General features: G+C 28.8%; 2 protein-coding genes, 1 long non-coding RNA gene and 1 pseudogene across 5 annotated transcripts; 1 reads left to right on the top strand and 3 right to left on the bottom strand.

Moving 5' to 3' along the window:
* Positions 1-5,915: 5,915 nt before the first annotated feature.
* LOC149878780 (endonuclease V-like) lies at positions 5,916-7,413 on the bottom strand. Its single transcript, XM_090071722.1, has one exon. The coding sequence runs from the start codon at positions 7,353-7,355 to the stop codon at positions 6,456-6,458; it is 900 nt and encodes a 299-aa protein (XP_089927848.1). The 5' UTR covers positions 7,356-7,413; the 3' UTR covers positions 5,916-6,455.
* A 3,850-nt stretch (positions 7,414-11,263) lies between these two features.
* On the top strand, positions 11,264-13,840 carry LOC145191935 (uncharacterized). The gene is made up of 2 exons (XM_080069070.2): positions 11,264-11,453; positions 12,032-13,840. The coding sequence occupies exons 1-2, from the start codon at positions 11,264-11,266 to the stop codon at positions 12,496-12,498; spliced, it is 657 nt and encodes a 218-aa protein (XP_079925196.2). The 3' UTR covers positions 12,499-13,840.
* Positions 13,841-16,210: 2,370 nt separating this feature from the next.
* Positions 16,211-20,382, bottom strand: LOC149878781 (uncharacterized). 3 transcript variants are annotated; one of them, XR_016447081.1, is made up of 6 exons: positions 20,189-20,382; positions 19,610-19,715; positions 19,309-19,409; positions 18,838-18,962; positions 17,522-17,731; positions 16,211-17,409 (listed from the first exon to the last, which is right to left on the bottom strand). It is a non-coding gene; the product is annotated as an uncharacterized LOC149878781 (long non-coding RNA). The 3 variants fall into 3 exon arrangements; XR_016447084.1 differs by lacking the exon at positions 19,610-19,715 and having other exon boundaries at positions 16,965-17,409; XR_016447082.1 differs by having other exon boundaries at positions 16,965-17,409; positions 19,309-19,712.
* A 41-nt stretch (positions 20,383-20,423) lies between these two features.
* Positions 20,424-22,713, bottom strand: LOC149878782 (uncharacterized; annotated as a pseudogene).
* Between the last annotated feature and the right edge of the window lie 2,065 nt (positions 22,714-24,778).

Genomic DNA, 24,778 nt, shown 5'->3' on the forward strand with positions numbered 1-24,778 from the left:
CTGCAGTGTCCTAAATTCTATAACTTTAATAAGTAATTAATCTAAAACAATTTAAAATTAAACTATCAACTATCTTAAAATTAAAAAGTTAAAATATTTCAGCGCTACTTTTTTTTTCTCCCCCCCCCCCTAATTTTATGATTGATTCTGATAGAGAATTTTATGCTGATTAAGAATCGTATAAAAACATGGGTCTCAAAATCAATGGAAAGTGCTCTAATTCGAAGTCAAAGTTGTAGAAAATCCCACTAAAAACCCTAATATTCGCCATTTTTTTTCAAAACGCTTTCATTTTTAACGAAAATTAATTACCGTTACATTGCGCAATAAACAGACCTGGTTTCCATAAGCCTTATAATTATTTTTTTTAAAGTATTGTAACGAAAGTGTTATAACGAAATGAAATTAATAGAAGATTTCAAATAAAGGTTGAACGTAGAATGTGATAATGTAGAAAAATTGATGAATAATTATTATTGTATCCTACGCTGGTTTTTTTTATTAAAAAAAACGGTTTGAAGGTTACGTTTTCTTAACTTTACATGTGATAGAACAACAATGAACTGAGTTTCAAAAGTTCTTCTTTTAGGAAACTAAACTGTTGAATTCTTTTTTAAATTTTATTACAAAAGTACATTACTTGCAATATAGTTTATTCTCTAATAAATCAAAAAACGGTTATTTTCTTTGCCACAAAAAATTGTGCAAGATAAACATACTTTAACGAATTTTTTAACGTAAAAACCATGCTATTAATAATTTGCTTTTGTCAGCTAAAAGATCATTAACTTAATATTTTCAAAATGGCGAATATTAGGGTTTTTAGTGGGATTTTTTACAACTTTGACTTCGAATTAGAGCACTTTCCATTGATTTTGAGACCCATGTTTTTATACGATTCTTAATCAGCATAAAATTCTCTATCAGAATCAATCATAAAATTAGGGGGGGGGAGAAAGTCGAGTAGCGCCAAATATTTCTATATAAACAAAAATAAAATAGATCAATAATAACAACATAAATGATAAAATAATTAAATATTAACGATAAAAACAAATAATAATAATAATAATAGAAAACAAAAACGTATTAAGAAAACATAAACAAGTAAATAACTACTTTGAAATTTATCTACTTTGGTTTTTATAAACATTTTAAGAGCTATTTAAGCGCTTAAAGCTTAGTAATATATTGATTTTACGCCGCTTAACTGCAGGATTACCCAAAACAAAATGCATTAAAAAAATGAAGTATAAAAGAAAATAATCTGATGTTTCCTGAAATTTCTATAGGAACATTAGTCAAAACAGTATTCTTTATATGAAATATAAAATAAAACGACTTAACATTTTCTGAAAATTCTCTAGGATCAGCATGCTTCAAGAAATTGGTGATGAGAGGTTTTTTTTTACAACTGTCTGAGATTATTTTTGTGCAAATTATATTTTTAGAGTGACACAGTGGGCCAGAATACACTAATAAAAGTTAGCGAAAATTAAAGGAAGTATTTAAAGACACAGTACATATCAAAAAATATCGTCGGTGAAATGGCAGATGTGCACAAGTGTATTTTTAAAATAAGTGCACAAGGTGAAGTGGATGCAAATTTACTCTACCACAAGTATGTAATCAAAATATTTGTACCTATGGAAACCAATGGAAAGGAATATTCAGATGAGATTGATTGCTTTATGATGCAGATTTTTGATGATGCAATATTTGTATTAGTTAGTTTCAAATTGTCGGTCAAATCCCGGAAAAGTTCAAATCTTCTCGAACAGCTAAAACTTTATCTAAATTGCATAATGTAATTCCAGATAAAGTCCATATTTTCAGTCAACAGGAAAAAGTTTTCAATTTTTTCGAGCATCTCAAAAAGAAGTTCAAAACTAGCACATTTAAATTTTTACCCCAATCTAGTTGGTACCTCAACAATGATACCTAAGCTTACAGTCAACTGTTTTTAAAACAAATACATCAGTACATAAAGCTTTAAAAATTGAACATAGTTTGACTTCTTTTTTTTGCATAATTAGCTTTGTTATTTTGCATTTATAGGTTTCACTTCATTAAATTTCTTCGGACTTGTATGAGGTATTTAGTGTGAAAAGATGTTTCATTCCTTCTATTGTAGAAGATGTCTAAGAAGCAAATGATAGTATTCAAAATTTATCAGCACCCCTCAAACATGAAGAACTGAAGTTCATTCTGACATAAGATTTTAAATGTGTAAAAAAGCGTTTTTGGGCTTCCAAGTTATTCTTGCAATTATGAAGGTCTTCATTGTGAAGGGAAGAGTTACCTTAATGCCAGTAACTAAGAACATTGTGGAATATAGACTAACTTTGTTTTATGTATTTTTCCAGAATTTCAGATTTAGTGTATTAAAAATGCACTAAATCCTAATAAGAGGTTACCAAGGTTTAACCTCACATTAAGGTTTATTGTACTTAGATAAAAACACTGCGGAAAGAACTTTTTCAAATGTTTTTTCCAAAAAAGTTTTCTTTAGTTAAATTAACTCATTAATTTTAATGAGTTAATTTAACTAAAGAAAACTTTTGAAAAAACATGATCAATAACATCATTTTGGGAACAGTTAAATGTTATTTCCAAAGTCCAAAATTTATCTACTATAGAAATAAAAAGTATGTTTGTTAGTATTCTTTAAAAAGACAATTTCCATGATTTTCTTCTGATCTTTACCGAACTCTTTAAAACTAGACATTTGCTTACTCCATCTTTAAGGAACATCAGCAGACCAAAGCTAAGTAATTTATTCACTTGTACGCAATCAACATTGTATTACAAACTCTTTTTTCCAGTTTAAAATAATCAATAAAAAAAGTTTTTCTGTGGATGTCCTACATGTTGCTACTGATGATCGTTTAAAGCCGAAGGAAAAACACTTTGAATAAAGCATTTGTCTTCATTTAATATGATTTTAATATGATATACAGCGCTTTCAAAAAAAAAAAACGTTTTAAGATTATTTATTTCCATTTTTCAAAACATCAAAAAAAAGTAAAAATATTTGAGGAAAACCTTATGTTTTTTCTTTATATAAGCATTGTGAAATTTGCAAAAAAATAATAAAGTCTCATAATATGGTTATGATATGTTTTATTCAAGGAACAAAGAGGCTTACAATATGCTTATGATATAACCAAAAAAGGGATCATCTGGAAAAGTTTCATTGACATTGTCATCAATAGCAATGGGATCTACCTCTGCCGGTTGAACATCAGCGTGATTTTCTTTAGGTTGTTCACTGGTAGGATTGATAATGGATGGTAGGAGCACATTATAATTGTTGAGGATATCCAGTTTAATAATGGACTCTTCTGAGCCATCATAAGTAATCAAACACCCAGATATTGTTCAGTATTTCCATCTTTGCTTATAATACTTGGCAGAGTTTAAAGACTTTTAAGCTTCACCTGCCAAATGTGAAATCAAAATCCGTCGCTCTTTTGCAGTTTAGGGCTTACCATTACAGAACCATCAATTTGAATGATTATCTGTATCCAACCACTATCAATGGCAATCAGCGCCTTTAGAGTGGCAGTGTATCTTGCATCAACTGGCTGCCTAAGATCAGCGGCTTTAGATAGACCATATTAAATCAGTCCCTTTGCATTAGCCACAGTACCTTTAAAATTATATCCTGCATCTTTCCCTTTATGTTGTCTAGCAAAACGAAATATTTATCAAATTTTCTTTCGATAAATGGCAAGACCGTTTCATCATCTTTGCACTGATTGTAGCGTCCCCATTTTCTGTCATAGCTTAACTCATTAAAACCTTTTCTTACGCACTTTCATCTGTATGTCGCATCTCTATGCGACATACAAATAGTAATAGTGTCAGAAAAGGTTCTTAACATCCTGCTTTTCTTAAGTTTCCATTTATTCCTTTGCTTCGATCTCATTCTTAACTCTTTATTCTGTAAAAAATGGAATAGCACATGATACTTCACTTTCACTTTCGGAGGAATGTTCAATTGTAGCCTTCTAGCTTTACTTTAAAGCAGAAAAAGTTAACAATATCCTGTTTTAATACCGTTTATAAAAACTCCTTGATAATTGCAGTAGATATTTCGTCGAAAGCCTTCCTTTAAGAAATAATATGCGATGGGACAATGCAGCATCTTCAAAGATAGATTTTCTCTTTTTAAGCCACCTAAAAATCTGGCCCTTTGTTATACCAAACGATCCTACAATATTTTCTTGATTTGACGCATTTTCGGAGGCGTTAATTACTTCAGCTTTAAAAACAACAGTATATTGATGGCGCGCCTTACCAGGTAATTTACTACCCCCCTTCACTTTTTGGTCTTGCAGAAGCAATATTGTTGGTTAGTTATCGACCATATTTTTCACTCACGAACAGTAAAGTTCTTCGTTACTTTACATCACTCGTAGCTCTAGAGTTTTACAATCTTCTTTGCTTATACTGTGTATAATTTTACCATGAAAAGCAAGTCTTTGCACAGTGTGTCCTTGTTGGCTTTTGAAATTTTTTTTTTACAGTACTCGCATTCAACAAGTTTTTTAATCTCTTCACCTTTGTGCTTTAGCTTTTTGTTAAAACCAAATGCTGTCAGTAAAATTTTTTTTTACATTTTGTTATAATGGTTTAAAAAGCAATAAGCGGAGCAACAAAGGGGCAGATAGCATGTTAGAAAAATGGCTCCGGAATCTGCAGCAGAGAAATACCGCAGTAAATTGTTAATTTTAGAGTATTGCGTCAGAAACGCTCTGAAAATTTAAAATGGCAGCATCTGATGTCATCCAGAAACCTTAAGGTCATAAACTTTATAGATCAATGTTATCATTTAAATATTTAAACCATTTAAATCAAATGTATCAATTAAAGTTACTATCGCTCTGAGATTGCAACGTGGTGGAAGAAGTGTTAGTATTTGAGGCTCTTTATTTCAATATAGCTTGCATCTATTAAAGTCAATTCAACCAACACACCTGTATAGAGACGCTAGTGTGTGAGTAGCTTGTATCTATAAAAGTCAAATCAATCAACACACCTGTATAGAGACACTAGAGAATTACACGATACCATTTGTAGACCGTGTAATTCTCTAGATGGTGGATGATCGAAACAAATGGTAGCAGTTTAACAAGATATGGCTCGCATAGTATAGCTTGCTTAAAAGTACGCCAGGGATATTTTAAATACTAACTTTGTTAATCGCAGTTTTTTTTATTAATACTTAATGTTCAATAATATTTAAATCATAACTGTATAAACAATCTATAAACTTTCTAATTTTTGTTTAAAAGAAATTTTTTTGGACATAGAAATAGGTTTTACAAGTAAGCCAACGATTAACGTTTCGCATTAATTACATATATGAAAGTCTATTACATATATGAAATTAATTACATATATGAAATTAATTACATATATGAAAGACTGTTTTTTTTTTTTTTTTTACCTTTGACCCATTGGGCTTTATTTAAGGAGGGAGAATGGTACAATAGCTTTTAGCGCCGCGACTAAAATGTTAAAGCTAAATCAATTTTACGTTTTAAAGAACCAAAAAAAATTTGGTTCTTTAACACATAAGAAAAAAACTAAATCCAAATATGACAATATAACACCCTCTTCCTTACTCTTTTAAAACACCTTCGGTCATAATACATGCATCTATTCAGTGATATGAAAGCGACATAAATGAAAATTGCAGAAATAAAATTACGCGACATACTAAGAGGCTTTAGAATGGTTTTAGAAAGAACTTTAACTGATGAACAAAACTGATCATAGTTAAAAAGTTGAATTATTTTAAAATTTTACTTTGTAAAAGTAACTTACATTTACAAAGTAAAATTTTAAAATAATTCAACTTTTTTTCTATGATCAAACAAAGGTATAAGAGTTAATCAAGGGACAAATCAAATACCTACGACGAAAGTGAGTGGGGAAGAATATTGATTGAAGTAAAAAGAGCAAAAGCGAACTAGAGTACGGTGGCTGTATCACCATACTGAGCGTTTAACTTAAGAAAAAATCTTCAGATATTTTTTCAAAAAAATCAATAATACTACATTTACAACTAAAAAAGTTAGAAAAAGAATGTAAAAAAAAAAATTATTAAAGTGTACTAGTTTCTTAAATTTTATTTACGATAATTACTGTAATCTTTTATTTACGATAATTACTGTAATCTTTTATTTACAATAATTATTGTAATCTTTTAAACAAACATTTTAACATTTTACTGTTACATTTATTATTTAAGTTAACTGACTTTAAAAAAAAGTTAAAAAATGCAAGAACCTGATAGTAAAATAAATCCAAGCAAATGCAAGAACTGAAAAATAAAAACACTAAAAAAAAAACTAAAAAAACTTTAAGAATTTAAAAGAAAAGAAGATCAAAAAGCTGTACATATACAATTTAACATATGCAGTTTATAATTTAAAAAATATCTACTACTTTTCTTTACTTAATTTTAAACTTATTTCATTAAAATATTTATTTAATTCATCATAACTATTACAGGTCTTAACATGGTCAGCATAATTTTTCCTCAAGTATTCCTTTGAAATCTGATCTGCATGTCTAATAGGTTCAGGTACACGAAACTTGCAACAATTGTTAACAATTTCTACTGCAGTATTCAATGAAATACTATTGCCTATAGATACAAAAATTGGATTTGTACTCTTCTCAGTACTTCGTAAAACTTTTCCATAAGTAAAGCCTTTACTGACAAGTTCAAATGTGTCTCCTTTTTTGTGAAGTAACTTAATCTTTTTTTTAAAATTGTCATCGTTTTGCAAATCTTCAACACAAAAAAGCTTTTTTGCCACACCAATTGATGGTATATCCAATGAAACACCAAGATGGCAGGCAAAACCAAACTTTTGTGGGTGAAGTACCCCATTACCATCAACTAAAACTAAATGCGGGAAAAATTGAGGTGCTGACTTACTTAACTGATTAAAAAGGTTTTTAATTGGTTCAAACTCCCTGAAGGCTAAAAACTGAGGAATATAAATTGAAGTAAGGTGAACGATCTCAGTATTTTCATACACAATTTTCAAATCTGGATAGCTTAAGATGACAATAGACGCACAAGCATGAACTAAATCTTTTTTTTCTGTAGGAAAGGAAATATCTACACCTCCAATATATGCATTCTTTTCTGGGAAGTTTTTGAATCCATAATCTTTGAATTTTTCTTTTAAGCAGTCTCTTTCTTTAATCCATTCACTTATTAATAATTTAAATTTTGGATCAACAGAACTTAGCTGATCAGCATATGATTGGTTCTTGATTGAGAGATCTCCATTAAAACATCTTTCAGTAAAAACATCCTCTACATCCATACTTATGGATTAAAAATTTTTTAGAAATTTTCAAAACATTTTTTTAAGTATTATATGCTCTAAAAAAAAAAAAGAAAAACATTTACATATAAAAAAAATATATCTAAAATAAATTAACTTTTAAGTTTTATTATTTTATTTATTGATGCATCAATTGCAAAATAAAATTAAGGTAACATCTAAAATAGAGTTAACATTTAAAAATGAGCTATATTTACAAATTTCATGATCGATAAACCCATCCAAATACACTTAACTAAAAGCGATCTTCAAAAACTTTATAACTTGGTTGTAATCAATATCTATTTTTAATTCTAAGACATTTCAATTGCATTAGCAGAAAAAATACAAGCCACATGTTAACTAATGAACATCAATATGTTCATTTTTCTTTTAAATAGTAAAGATTTTTAATGTCTTCTTTAAGTGAAGCATCTACTAACCCTACTTTGAGTAATGATGCTTAGCAACTTGTTGCTCCACTTTTGTCTATACCATTAGAAGATAAAAGGACTATAGAAAAATGACAAATGTCTGGGGTTGCACATCCCTTCCCAATCCATTTTTTTTTTTTTTCAGATATGGAAAGTTCCTTGGCTGAAATGAAATAAAATACTGTATTCCATATTTAACTTCAACACTTTTTGATCTGTGTAAAAAAAGGCAAATAATTTTTGCTGTATTTCAAAATTTTTGGACACCAAACATATAAATATTTGATATTGATCAAGACTAACCAATGGTTGAACAGAAATAAGTTTTGTATTATTCATTCAGAGAGAACCAACAGGTCATGTTAGTAATTATTATTTAACAAAAGTCTTACTAAAAGAAAAAAATTGGTTAAGCAGTATCCAAACATTTCAACTACAATGCATCAGGTATCTGATGAAGAACAATCAATTCCAGAAGTGTCTGAATTTTTCGTAGTTGAATCCAGTGAGAAAAAAACTCACTAATAGCTATTAGATTGTTACTACAAGCATCCTGAGTTTCTTTCTCAAGATCTGAGTCATGTAAGGCTATAGCCTTACATAACTCAAATTTGCCATTAATGCGCTGAACCACATCTTATAAATCAAATGTAAAAAAATTCTTTGACCACTAAAAGTGGTTTCTGTCTTTAGAGTCAATACACTTTGTATTGTTACTTCCTGCGTGATTGGTGTTTCCTATGTGATTGTTGCATGGCAAGGAAAAGACTGTGTGGATAGCATTAATGCAACAACATCAAACTTTCTTGGAAAGAACAAAGAAGCTAACTGTAAAAAAGTAGAAGAAAAACTTATGCAGGGCTCCAAACATCTTGCTTGCATCAATGGTACTTACAAATTCAATTTCTACACTCTCAACTAAATTTCTTTCCTTTAAACTGCAGAGCAGGTAAACAAAGTCCATCAATGCATGTATGCTGATGCTTTAAAATTGTTTAAAACATCTTTTTCTTGAATAAAAAAGAATAGTTTAGAAAAGCAGAAGGGACATTGTTGACAAGATTAATGAGAAAATTTTGTACGTTTTGAATTTGTTTACTAAATTAGTTTTTCTTGATGAACATATACAATAGGTAGTTTCATGTATTCACTGTTTCTAATAAAATTTAACTTAATTTTGATAACCAGTAAAAATATAAACGTCTTAACTTTACCTAATACCTGTAGTCGAAAAATGTAAGCTTTTTCTTTGTGTAAAAAGTAGTAAGCATATTTGATTGCTACTTTTTACACAATTCATTTTTCATTTCTAAAACCTAAAATAATTGGAAATTGGCAGGTTGTAATCATTAGAAAAGAAGCATTTTTAGTAGCTCATGTCAATTGCAATCATTAAAAAAATCTTTGCATTGTTTTAGAAATTTGTAACTAACTAACCATTTAAGCCATCATAGCAGTTTCTAAATGGAACTTTATCACTTTTCATAGTAAAAGACAATAAATTTAAAAAAGTGTCATGATTTTTATCCTTTTTTAAAAATTGGGCTGATTTTCAAAGCTTCTGGGGAGTTTTTGATGTAGTGTTTGGACAGAATACTTTTTAGTCACTGTATTTCTTTCAGATGGCAAGAGGCTCTTTTGCTCCTTCTACTGTTAAACTCAGGATGCATGGTTTCTACACCTTGTTCTCCAAAAATATCAAGACCCAAACCTTCAATTTTCTATAAAATTAACACAATGACTTTCCAACAAATGAATTTTGACGCAATGGACTCATGATATTTTTAATGAAAGTAACACATGAATTCTTCAATAGCCCATTCCATTTCCAATAACAATAAATAAAAGAAAATAATAGCTATAATAACCCTTGCAAGAGTAATATAAATGAGAGTAAATTTCATAAAACAAGACAATAAATTTTTAAAAAATGTAATTTCAACTAAATCTGCTAATAAATTCTAATAATGGTTTCACTTGAATTCATAGTTGCAGCATGTTGCATATCTGCAGAACAAAACAACAATGTTCTCACTCAACACCTTTGCCTTATCATGAATATCTGTACCAATCCAAGATCACTCATCTTAGGCATTAAAATGCACAGATCTAGGATAATTTTAGAGCATTTTTACCAAATTAGAGTTTAACAAACTATGTATTTAAGAACTTATAATTTTAGAAGGCTCTGGGCTGAAAAAATGCACAGATATTTTCTTATTTTCAAAAGAATGTAGAACTTATATTGCAATTGCTTAATGAATTACTGTTGTTTTTTTTCCCACAATATATAGCAATAAGTTTTTTCTCCTTGAAAGTGTGATTCTATGTTGAGCACAAAAATTTTCAATAACCAAAAATAAAACTCTTTTTTCCACTAAAAATAATTCATTTCAAAATAAAGTTTGTTCTGTTATTTGATATTATATTATAAAACAAACAAACAACTAAAAATGCTTCAACTTTCCATAAGTTTTAATGAAGATTTGAAACAGGATTTATGTCAACTGCGTTTAAATGCAACATTAGTTTTGGTATATTATCAATTAAGCTATTTTTGATTGGTGGAGCATGGTGGAGCATCTTCTACACATATTTGGTAGGTGAACTTTTTTATTGTCAATACAGGTGTTTACATAAAATGAATTCTTAATTCTTTCAGAATATTTATTTACATCAACTGAGTCTTTCATTATATCTTCTCCACATTTTCAAAAAATAAAATTTAACTTGGTTGAATTGCTCATGTTTACAAAATTTCTGAATGAATAAAAAATGAGCGAAAAAAGATAAAATAATAACTGGTCTCTAGAATTAACTTTATAATAAGAACAATAAAATAAAGAAAACAGAAAAATTTACAGATAATTCGTTTCATTGAAATATAGCTAATTAAAAAACGTAACATTTCAAGAAAAGTATTTTACCTTTTCATTTAAAAGCTGTAGTTAAAAATCTTAATTGTAACAATAAAATATATTATACAAGGCTGTATCTGTCAACTTTGAAACAAATCGCTACGGTTTAGAAAAAATTTGAAATATCAAATATAAAAAAATCCAAGTTAGGGTAGTTGAACTTCAAAAAAAAAAAAGGAAAAAGCTGTCATAAAATACATAGTTTGGCCAGTTGAAGAGCTTATCATATTGTAAGCGTTTTTTTTAGAACCCAGTCTACTAACTAGTGCACACTGTAAACAAAGACTCGTTTAAGAATAATATTTACAAAAAGGTTGTTGATTTATCCTTGGTTTTTGCAAATATCTGGTGCTAATAGTTCCATTTTCGGTTGTGGTATTTCTCGAAGAAATAAATGTGTTTCAGTTTTTAAGATACCATCCATCGATGATGATTTCAACAAAGAATGGAGAAAAAAACTTATATACATTATAACTAAAGATAGAGTAATTGACGAGAGCCTAAAGACCCAAATAAAAAAAAATAGTTTATTTGCGAGAAGTATTACGAGGCTAGCATGTTAATTGTCAATCCAAATAAAACTACTCTCAAGACTGGTTCACTACCTACATTAAATCTTCCAGTTAAAAACTTTTTATTGCCATGCCCTTCTTCATGTTTGTTTATTCCCAAAGCACGAGGATCAGCTTCTTCTACAACCCTAAAGAGATCAGCTTTTCCTTATATATCAGATGAAGCAGTTAATAGTAAGTCATATAAGTCTTTTAAGGAATTGGTTAAACGTATTAGCTTTCAAAAACTTGACTGGTATATAAATGCTAGTGAAACCTTTTTAAAATTGAGTAAGATGGATAATGTGCACACTGTTCCGAAGTACAAAATTTAGATTGATGATAGTCTGTTATTTACTATTCGTATATATTTTTTGGCTTCTACCATATAATCATGAAATATACTTGCATTTAAAAAGATCAATGTTTAATACAACTATTTCTAACCTTATTTCAATTTTGTTATCATTAATGGTATGCCCTGGTATTATAAATAAATTAGTGGATATTTTCTTCATGTTATACTAAAAAGTTTGAATAATTTAATAGTTATTCTTTACCTTTAAATCAAGCAGAACATATCCGATCTCTTTCATGTGAAGTTATTATTACTAAGAATGAAATTCGTAAGGCATGCCAATGTCTTCAGTCTCAAGAAAAAATATCTTTTTAAAAAAATAGTGATAAATTACTTATTCCAGCTAAACTTAGAACTCCAATTTCTAAAACTGCACCAGAATGTTTAAAATTAACCCTACAAAGTTCTTGTTTAGAAAATACTTTGCTAAAAGAGAACATAAAAGAAATGCAACAGGAATTAAGTAAATCCTCTCATCTTGTCAGTGATGATCTACACAAAGACTTGGTTTCAATCATATCAAAGAATTATAGGACAGTCACTCCATTTATGAAGCTATTTTGGGATGAGCAGCAAAAATACTTAAATACTTCAAAACAGGCAATTCATTATCGACCCCCAATGATTATTCGCTATTGTTTAGGTCTTGTTGCAAAGTCTCCTGCAGCTTATGAGGAAATTCGTTTTAATGAAAAAACAGATTCTAGATTTGTAATTTTACCAAGTCATAAGCATTTAAGAGACTACAAAAACTATATCCAACCACAAAGAGGATTTAACCATGAAATTGCCAATAAATTAAGTTTAAAGGTAAAGGATTTTTCTGAGCAAGAATGGTTTATCACTCTTTTATTTGATGAAATGAAAATTCAGAAAATTTGATTTGGGATAAGAATTCTGGTGATCTTATTAGATTTGTTGATCTTGGTGACACTAATATTAACTATGCAACTCTTAACTAAGTTGATAAAGTTGCAACACATATCCTTGGTTTTCTTGTGAGAGGTATTGTAAACCCTTTTAAATATAGTTTTGCAAACTTTGCTACTACAAACATCCAAGCTATTCAATTATTTCTCTTATTTTGGGAGGCTGTCAGTACTTTAGAACTTTTATGTAATCTTAAAGTAATTGCTACAACAAGTGATGGTGCCTCATGCAATCGCAAATTTTTTAGCATGCATTTTCATATGACAGAAGAACAAGATATTAACACAAACATTAACTTTACCTATCGCATCAAAAATAAATTTGCTGATGATGATCGTTATATATATTTTATAGCTGATTCTCCACATTTGATAAAGACTGCTCGAAATTGCCTTCATTCTGCATCAGGTAAAGGAAAATATATGTGGAATACTGATAATCACATTTTGTGGAACCACATATCTGAATTATTTTATGAAGATCTAAACTGTAGCCTTCACACTTGCCCAAATCTCTCCTTAGAACACATTAGGTTAAGCCCATTTTCCAAAATGAATGTAAGATTAGCAGCTCAAATACTAAGCTCATCTATTAGCACTGCTTTAAAGGCATTTTGTCCAGCTGAAACCTCTAGAACTGCTGAATATTGATAGATGCTAAATGATTTTTTTGATTGTGTGAAAAATATTACAGATTGCACTGAAATTAAAATCGATTTTTCAAGACATTTTCTTTGATAAATGATGAAAGGTTAATATGGTTGACTGAAGTCTTTTAAAATATTTTGAAGATTGAAAATTGTCTATAGATCAAAGACCTAGAAATCTCACTAAGGCTGATCGGGGGAATATGTTTTTATCTTGGCAAACATATGAAGGGATCAGTATTACTGTTCACTCAGTTATTTTGGCGAACATTGAGCCTTTGGAAGAAGAAAGGATAACCCATCTTTACATGATATTGGCTATAATGACAATATGATAAGAAACCAATGTACTTTCAAACCAATTATAGGAACTAATAGTCTTGATGATAATCCTGAACCAAAGACCTTTACCAAAGAGAAATTACCACGTCGAAATTGGAACAAAAAATGAACTCATCAAAAGAAGCAAATTAAAAATGGCTATTTTCATAGTCACAAACCTTATGAAGGCATTATTTGTATAAAATAATTGTGTGTTTGTGTGTAGACACACACACACACACACACATTTGTCCTTAGTATTTGCAAGAAGGGTTTCCAAGTCTTGAATACTATTTTTTGTTAAGAAATAAAATAGTGAGATAAAAAGATTTTTTGACTTAATTTCTTGTTTCCACCATGTCTTACAATGTGGATAATATGTGACAATTAGAGTAATTTGCTTGTGGAAACTAAAGGTAAGTGGTAATTGAGGCACCAAAAGGTACATTGTTAATCTTTAAAATTCTCTAGGAGACTAAAATAAAATTCTTAACATTATTTATTGCAAAATTATTTTAATAAAATTATTTTAATAGAATAATAAAGCTATGTAACTATTAAACTACATGTTTTAATTATATAACATTTGATACTTAATATAAAAACTTTTTAATTTCATTTGGTTTTCACTTTATTAATAATTGCATCTCTCCATCATGCTGCAATATAGTTCCTATGCAACAATACGTTTTTAATGACATTTGTGGCTATGAAAATAACCTTTTCTAATGTCTATTTTTTATCTAAACTATTTAGTGGAGTTCAAAGTTCCTTTCTTGATTTCTTTTCTTAATGAATTTGTTCTTTTGTTCTTAGACTTGAATTTATGCAAGTTTACAAGGTCCTTTGAATAGGAAAATGAGTAAACACAAATACAAAGAGTTAAAAGATGGTCTAGAAGACATTTCTTTAAATACTTTGGTAGAAGAAACATTGCAAATTTTTTAGAAGTGAGATAAAACCCCAACATCTTGAAGCAACTCTGCAGTCAATTTGCTGCAGTCAATATTTTTACTTAAAAATTTTGTTAATTTTCTGAATGCTATTTCTGCTATTTTAAATAGTGACAAAGCATCAGAAGATATAGACCAAAGACCACCTCAATTTTTTAAACTAGTAAATTTTTTATTAGTATCATGATTACACTCATCAAAATAATTAGAATCATTTTCTACAATTTTACCAGCCAACAAAATTAAGAGTGTTTCTTGACAAAATCTGGTTTGCCAACATTTTGAATAATGTATCCTTCAATAAAAAGTACTAAAAACATACCAACCCAAATACTCAATTAAATTTCTTTATTCAATTAAAAATTCTTTATATGTAAACTTAATTTCATCATCAATTACTAAAACTGAGGTGGCATTTTTAGACATAGTTAAGTGAGCTAAAATGTGATTTGCAAGGTCATATCCTACAAGAGTTGAGGTTTTATCTGTGAAATTTCTCATAAAACCTTTCTGACCAACAACTTTGTAAAATTTTGGATAAAAAACTTCTGCACCACCATTAAAATTTTCAATAACTTCCTTATTAGATCAAATGAATGCTTTGCATCATCTTCAGAGAAACTGTTCCTTGAAAGCTCATCTCTGATATATGGAGGGTAGCAAAGATCGTTTTCCACAAATTTAATGCTTTTTTTAATGAAAGTTATGAACTGCTCCGCAGTGCACGCACGCTTAATATCAGTTGTTGCATTTGTTAGCAGTGTTGAAGAGTCAATCTTAGAGTGATGTGTTGTTATGTGGCGTTTGGGTCCTTTCTCTGATTTGCATTTTTTCACGAATTGCTGGCAGTTTAAGTTGTTTGAAACGCTTCCATTCTCAATTTCTGTAACAAAAGCATCGACATCATTAAGAAATTTACTTTTTTCAAAAAAAAAACGTCTGATTCTAGATCTAATATAAGAGAATCAGTGGAATGTTTCTCTCCAAAGTTTGCAATTTTTTAGATTTTTGTGCGCCAGTTAGTAGACTGGGCACGATAAATTAACTATTTTAACATAAATTCAAAATTTTAACTTCTATTGTTTGAAAACAATCGAGTCTTGTAAAAAAAAACTTAACTGGCCAGACTATCTGTTATTATGACTATAGAAAAAGCTGTACTTTTTCTCATAATTGACAATTGTTGGCTCGCATACTCGGAATTAAGTTCCAAAAAGTATCAATTTGAAACTGCCGCGGCCTTATTTTGAAACAGAAATTAAAAGTTGAAAAACATATTGACATAAAATTTTCGAAATTCGTTAACAAGATGCTATTAACCAATTCAAAAATATAAAAATGAGGGAGTTTTAAATTAGTTAAGTTATAAAGAAATTATGTTTTGAGGTTCAGAGGAATTATTATTAGACTGATATTTATTGTTGCTCAGCTCGAATAATTAAACGAAAATATAAATATAAAGGAAATTATCTTCAAATAATTTTTTATTAAGTTTGCTGTTGCGCATTTCATTAAATCTGATTACTTATTCGACTGCTACGCTTAAATTATTATTTTTTTCCTTGGTCGTTCAGGCCCAGACTTAGAAATGCATGGCCTCTCAGGAGTGACAAGTATTGGGCCCCTTTTTTGGTATTTAACAAAAAACAAACTTAAGTTTTGTTTTTCATCTACTTCAGAAAATATGCAAGCAGATTTAAACAAAAACGAGACATGACAAAGGAAATGAAATATGAAAAAAGTACCAACTACAATTTTTTATATATAACTCTTACATTTACAATTATAAGATTTTTTGCCAGGCCAAGAACTTACTTCTCTACAAAGGAAGTCAATCTATAGTCTCAGATTGAATTACTTTTGACTCTATGTACAACAGAGATAATGAATTATACCTGTTCCCTTCTGATCTTAAATAGTTCTTTACTTTCTTTAGAACTGAAAACGATCTTTCCTCCGAACAGTTACGCACTGGTGTAACCAACAACATTTGCAGAGTAAATTTGACTTTAAACAAAACCCTAATTTTGGATAAATGTAAATAAGGCCTTCTTACAGGAGAAATTTGTTTAGCTTTAATTATTATAAGCTCTTTCAACCTGAAGCATCAGCTGAATATTTATTAGCTTGTAGTTGCAGACAATCGTTCCCTAAGCATATTACAAATCCTCTGGATAGAAGCCTATCAGGTTTCAACCCCTTTCCGAACTTTTTAGCTGAAACTCAAACTTTTTATTTAACTTTTTGTAAGTAGAGCCACTCTCTGTAGTCTATGGGTTCAATTAGTTGGTAATGACATTGAAGGTGGTTACTGAATCTATCTCTGCTAGAAAAGTTGGTCTTATTTTCTTTTACTTAGTCAAACTGGACTTCTTGCTTACCTTTATGTAAGTGTATGTGTATTTCTCTTCATCTCTTGTTTCCACAGTATTAGACTCAAAACTATCAAAAGTAGGATTGGACTTATGACTACTTGTTGAAAAAACAAAAACAAAAACTTTGTTAGGGAGAATTGGTTTCTTTCTCTTCCAAATTTAAAGAAATAAAAAATGCATCATTTTGTTTTTTATTCTAAATTAATTCTTTTTATATAGAAATTGATTTAATCTCTAAATATGCACCTCCTTCAACTTTAGAAAATCTATGTTGTTCATCTATGTTGAACAACATAGATGAACATCGCTTTAGGAATTATTTTGATATGGTAATGCTCTCCCAAAAAAGGCCATTGCAACTAATTTTTTAACTCTACTGTCATGAAGCCTATTTCTAGTCTTAGTGTGAATTATCCCAAATGTTGACCGAAGCTTGAGATGAAAGTTATCCCTACCACCAAATAATTGGTCTCGTTTCGCTTGCTGTAAACCAAGCGGTTGGTCTTTTAAAAAATTTAACAAAAGTTCTATATTCTGCTGAGTTCACCAGTACATTCCTTCAGTCAATCTAAGATGATAACAGAATTTTAGAATCTAGAAGTAAAATATTGTTTATTAGTTACCAGTACAATAAGTTTTTTGCACAAATGTTCTAGTATATATTTAAAATAGTTAATTACCTGTAAACAAGTGTGGTATGTCAGACAAAAGGGTACAGCTTGACGATTGCATCTGTAATGGGTTCTGAGATTTAAGTGCATTTTTTTATATTACATAAGTAAATTTTAAATTTAACAAACATCATTTTAGTTGTAAAGATGCCGGAAAGTGATGCTTGGATTGCTATCGTTAGGCACTGTCACTGTTGGTATCCATTTGCAAGATTGCTCCTGGATTACAGAAAAAAATAATATTAGAAAATAGATATAAAAATAAATAAAAAGACCATTTGTTTATATGCCTTAGTTACATTTAATGAACATACTTTAATGGTTTTTTCTCACCTGGTTAATACCATCAGAAATATTTTGATTAAATATTACTTATCAGAATGGCACTTAATGCACAGTTTTGCAACACGGATTGTCATTCTTATAGCATTAGCATAATGCTATACTAATATAAAATCTTTACAGGCTAATTTTTTAAAAGTACTTTTCCTATTGCATTATCAAGATAATGTTTTAAATTTGCATTTCACTTGTAGAGTAAGTATAAATACGTCCCAGTGAAAACATTCGTGGTTGTCTTGTCCTAGAGCTAATCTAGGATGTTTAAAAATATTAAAGTTATTTAAAATAATTTCAAAATTACTAGAGTTCAAAATATTTGATTAATTTATTTATAAATTCAATTATACTTAATAAATATCAGTTAAACTCTATAGTAATTATGATAATAAGACATGGACTTATGCACAAGGAAAAAATAGTAGAGGTTAATGTAATATCGAGACAACTAAATTCTATGTTTGCTGTATATTTTCTCATCATGTTCACCCGCTTTTACAATTTAAATATCATTTCTAAATTCATTGTGCACAATGAATTATGCACAACGAGCCATATATAGTCATTGAACTACATATTCATTGTGCACAATGAATTACACAATGACGCAACTACAGTTAAGAATGAAATTAAGTGTAACTATTTAGGTAGAAATAATGGATTAATTTTATGAACAGGGTTCTCAAAGTCAACTCATCATTTTTTTTATATATTGCGTAAGTTTTTAAAAACAGCTTATTTTTCTAAATGATAGTAAAAACTTTTGACTAGTCAATTTAAACAAACTGTTAATAGGACATCTAGTAAGTCAAAACAAACTCAAAAGGCAAGTAAAAAAAAGGGGGCATTGCATAGATATAGAGCTTGTTTCTTGACAAACCGTGAAAAACAACAAAATTTTGCATTTCAATTTTAGATTTTTTGTTCTTTTTTTACATATGGAATAGAGATAAAGAATTTGGCTTAGCATTTGCAAAGTGTCTTACCATTAAAACTTTTAGCTGCACTGCGTACCGAAAGTCTTAAGAATTCTACATTGTCTTAAGAATTCTACAACTCCCAAATAGCATTCAATGATTTTCGTTCCGTGATGCTGTCTCATAAATCGCATCTAAATTCAAATTACAAGAATTATTTTAAACAATTATATAATTTAAATGGCAGACTGCGATAAGCAAAATTATTAAGTGTAAGTGAATTTTAAGCTATAAACTCGATTCAGATATTAAGAATTTGTGAAAGAGCTATAGGGCAAGACTTGCTATATAGCTATATAGCAAGTATACATATAGCTATATAGCTATAGAGCTATATAGCAAGTATATATATAGCTATATATATACTTGCATCACAAATGCAAGAATCCTTGAAATTCCTTGTATCTCATTCTTATTTTATACATAGTGCAAAGTTAAAGTCAAACAGATGTTTAGAAAATATGCATAAACTTTTCTTACCCTCTGCCATACGACAAAATGTGTATATTTTAAAATCTGTTTTCGACAAAACAAGAGAGACATTAACACGGGCCACAGCTTATTTTTCAACAACATTTTTCCTAAAGCAAAAACCAATTTATCCACATCACCTAAGAATATTCAATTAGTCTATAAAAGAAAAAACAGATGTGTATATCACAAAAAAAGGTTAAAGAACAAATATCAATTTAACATTCAAGTTGCAAAAAATTGCTTCACTGATCAATATTTGTTTTAAGTCCATAAAGGTTAAATTATTACCAATCAAATATCAACTCACCACTCTACCTCTGAAAATATTGCTCGCCTTGACTTTTTCTTTCAAGTAAATCAATATCACACTTTATTAAGCGCCTTTCAAAATGGGGTTGGTTAACAAATGACTGCTAATATATATTATATTAATAAATTCATGTTGCTGTGAATTGCTTCTGCAATAACTTTTACCAACAAAAGGTAATAAATATATTTTTCACATAGTATAAATAATAAATATTATTTAGGTAAATTACTTCAACCAACTAATTGCGATTTGTTTATGGTTCAAAGTTAATGAATGAGCCTAAACTATCTAATAAAATCAGGTGATTGAGTAACTCCTGACACTGTGCGCTTTCAGACCAATTGGAAACAAATTTGTTTTTGTTTTTTTTTTTAAATTAGTTGAAAATTAGCAACAGTTGTTATTTTTAATATTAAAAAAAATAGCAAGAGTTATCATGCTTTTTTATCTATCTTTACCTCCAACTCAAAGCAGCTTTTCGAAAATCTACAAGTATATCATGAATTTTTTTGTGAGAAATATATGGAACGTCATTTAAAACATTGAAAAACTGCACATTCTTAAGAATTTATTTACCCTGATGAGACAAATGTGTCTATCTCCATTCCTCTTCTTCATACAAACTTTTTATCTTGAATAAAATAGACTTTCTTGCATATTTGATTTAATTCTGCTATTTGTCACTCTGCAAGGAACTTCTTTACCATTCTTTTGTTTGAGAAAAATATTAAATTTTTTTCTCTCGTCCAGTTTTTTAACTAATTGGGTTAAAGTCTTAACCCAATTAGTTAAAAAACTGGACGAAGTTAACATAACAATCTGCTAAATGAATCATGCTATGAAAATTGTATGTCAAAGATTTCTTCATACAAAATTCACACAACTCGAAGAGACCAACTGAGTAATTATTTAGCATAGGCCAGTAGTACTTCATTTTGTACCATTCAGAAAGCAGCATGTGTATAAAAATTGAATGAGAAACAAAGAATACGTAATTACTTCTTTTACTTTTGCTTTTAACCCAGGAGGTCCAGCATACTGAAGGGAGAATTCAAACTCTGTTACTTTCCACTTGTCAAACTCATTTAAAGAGTATGTTCTGTATTGAATATTGGATGATGTACAACTTTGTAAATTTATCAATTCATTTGAAATACTTCCTTTAGCAAATTGACTTACTCTAATACATCAGAGTCTTTACATCAGTTCATTAGAAGTTTTTTAACCACCCCTAGACATTTAAGGTACATATATTCCAGTGGGAACCTACTCATGATTGGAAAACTTAATTGCAAGTGGAAAAAGATGCTCATACTTGGTGACCTTTTTGCAAATTATTTTTAAAAGCCACAGCAGTACAAAGAGAAGCAGTTGTTTCCAATAAAATGCAATTTTCATGGTTATGAAAGCCACTATGCTCTATAATTCACTTTACAAATACTCTTGCATTTGCATAAATAAAATCTTCAGTAGTCATGTGTTTACATCCAACAGTTTGCAATTCTTTTAATTGAAGAACAAAATCATTAAGGTCCTTCCTAGGTTCCTTTATTTCGACTGATTCAGAGGTAAAATATTCAATTGAATTCTTAACTCCAAAATACATATAATCACCTTTACTAACACAGTACATCAACTTTTTGAAGAGACTTTTGTAATGTCTGCATCTTAGTAGAAATGGAGTAATTTTGCTGAAGTAATTTAAAAGATTGTTTAAGGCATTATCCTTTTATACAGCATTTTTATGAAAACTCATATGAAAATCTTTTGTAGAAGTTTGAGGATCACTATTTTTATACAAACTCAATAATATACATAGCATAAAGAAAAAACATAAAGCACATCAGTATTTGAGAGAGTTCCAATAACATTTCACTTAAAAAAGATTTCTATCTGTAGATGATTTTTATAGTAATCAAGTCTTGATTTACTTTTCTTTTGAATTTGTCAATATACAGTCCCCCATACAACTATAACACCATCATTTTATTAGACATAAATGTCATTTCTAAATAATATCTTAATACAAAATAATCATTGCAGAATAAATTTAGTTTAAATAATATTATTAGGACAATACGTCTATAATTCTTTTAAGCAATATACATGAAACCTCATAATATAGAAACTTGTGTTCCACAAAATTATAAAGACAAAAACAATAATATTTACTTACAAAGACATTATAAAAACAAATATGGATTTTTAGACAAAGAAAAGTTAGATTAAAATGAATACACAAGTTTTCCTCTTTAAACTAAAGTTAATACATTTAGAATATAATTAGTGGAAACTTACTAGTTACATATTTTGAAAGTATTTGATAAGTCTGAAATTATTTTATTCTCGATTAAGTTAATAGTTTAAAATATGTTTTATCTGTAAGTTATATATACTTTTCAACCCCAGCGTTATTTGGAAATGAAATAGCAGCAAATGGAACAGCACTATGGACACTGAAGAAACTTATTAACTCCAACTAGTGAAATGCAGATATGGAACTAATGCCTTCAAAATGAAATGAAGTGGTTCATAACAGATGGAAATTTCTTTAAAGTAACAACAAAATTATAAGGAAGAAAAACTATGAGAATAAAACCTTTCAGCGTTGAAGCATCTTCTGCTTCTTGCTGATATCTGATATATCTTCACTATAATTAAACATCTGATTTGATCAAAAAATAGACAATCATATTTATTCGAGTTAATTTAGTTAATTTAGCCGCAATTTTAATGAATAATTGTGAATGTGAGAAAAACATACTTTTCTGTCGTTCACACTTATGCATTAAACTTATGCATCACACTAAACAAAATTTATGCATCACATTAAACAAAATTATGTAATGCATTTACATAGTACTGTAATGGAAACTTAATAGTAAACATGAGGTAAAAACTTTGTTGCCCATTTGGATAAAAATGTGAAATATATCATTTATTTAAAATACAACATGTATTAAATGTCTTTTTCCCGTTTACACAGCATGAGTGGCCCCGTAATGTTCTGAAATTACACATGTTGTACACATGATATGTCAATACTTGAAAAAACAAACAAAGATTGTTATGAAAAACAGAAAAGCACACTGTTTGTCATGCTTAAATATGTAATCAACTTATTTTCCAACGTTTTTTTTTATTACCGGCATAATTTACATATTAATTGTATTTAACCAACAATTGGGTTTGATCACCTTTTTTATTGAACTGTGATTGCAAGTACTGTAGTAACTGAGATTTCTCAATGATCGTATTTTTCATAAAACAAATCTTACTTTCATTGCATACAATACGTATAAATATAACTTTTAAATTTTTCCTTGCTAATATCTTTTGCCATTAATATTTAAGACACAGAGAAGAAAATCCGATGAATTTTCCTAAATCAAGTCCGTCTAATAGCCGTCTGTCGGTTTATGTAAACGGCATGTTGATTCAACACGCAACCAATAGCTTTTTTTTTTAAAATAGCAGTAAACAGTAATCATACAGTGTTTAGAAGTAAACATTGATCCGTTGTTAAAGAAATTGCCGTTGAAGTAACATCCATGTATGGTTGATCAATGTTGATCGTTAATATCTACACAATGTTAACAGTGATCGTCATCAAATCAATGCTTTATTTTTTTAGAGGGAGGTTGATCTTATTATCAAACTAGTTCCGAAATACGGTTTGATGGAGACCGTGTTGTTGAAATCAAACAAAAAAAAAAAACAATTTAAAAACTGAATTAAGTTATAGAAACGAAAAATATTGGATGTAAAATACGGGATGTCACTTAAGAATTTTCTTGGTAAAAATGAACGTATTGCTCTATTATGAAGTGAAACAGTTTTAGTAGTACAGACGGTTTTGGACTGTACCCAGTACTTGTCATGCATATTGCATCTGTGACCCGAAAATTGATTTTTATATGGATAGTCACGTTTCAAAGTTAACATAGTGTTGAACTTTGGCTAACATGCCGTTGGAGCGGCTTGACTGAGAGTAAGGTGACTTACGTGCTTTTCTCCTCTACCAAAACACCAAGAAAAGTTACTAGACAAACACAGTTTTTGACCATTTATTCTGAAGTTAAAGAATTTTGGAAGACTCTTGTTTCTTTGATAAAGTTGCGTCTTATATACCACAATTCTGTTCACTAAATATCAAATGAGATTTTATTTGGTCGAAGCCACTGAACGAGATTGACAATTTCTTTATTAAAATATTCGTTTAGATTTTTGAGAGAGTTTTTTTTTTTATCAATTTAAGAGTTCGTTATCAATCAAAAATATCATTAGCAAAGTTGTTTTAAAACATTAAAAAAATTGTAAATGTACAAAATAAGACAAATATATTTTTTAAAAACACTTTTCACAATTTGAATAAACTGAGAGACTAAAAACAAGTAGAAAAAGAAGAAGAAAAAAGAAAAAAAAAAAAAAAAAGAAATGGTTTTACAGATTATTAATAAAACTAATTATCATCTAAAGTTTTTTGAAACTTCTGTGCTGAGTAAAATTGCTATAGAATTGCTATAAAATTTCTATTGAAATTCTTTAGAACATTACTATAGAACTTCTTTAGAAGAATATTCTATATAGAAGTTTGTATAGAATTGAATAAAGAAATTTCTATTGAATGGTTATTGTATTGGTAAAGATAATTCTATAGCAGTTTTGTTAAAGAGGATCCATAGAATAATATTCTATAGAAATTCTGTAGAGCATTTTATATAATAATGTTGAATAATCCATTAGAATTTTGCTTTAGAATAGTTATATAACTTTAACTTTTTAACTTAACTTTGAGTTTTACACACACGCACACAGATAGAGAATTCTCTCTCTCTTATATATATATATATATATATATATATATATATATATATATATATATATATATATATATATATATATATATATATATTATATTTATATATATACATATAAATAAAGAGAGAGAAAGAGATGTATGTATGTATGTATGTATGTATGTATGTATGTATGTATGTATGTATGTATGTATGTATGTATGTATGTATGTATGTATGTATGTATGTATGTATGTATGTATGTATGTATGTATGTATGTATGTATGTATGTATATATGTATATATATATATGTATACATTTATATATATGTGTATCTGTGTGTGTACTTGTATCTCTGTGTGTGT

This window comes from Hydra viridissima, unplaced genomic scaffold (assembly GCF_058129835.1).
Source record: "Hydra viridissima isolate aposymbiotic clone 2 unplaced genomic scaffold, HvirCarnegie_v1 scaffold_14, whole genome shotgun sequence".
Classification (NCBI taxonomy): Eukaryota; Metazoa; Cnidaria; class Hydrozoa; order Anthoathecata; family Hydridae; genus Hydra; species Hydra viridissima.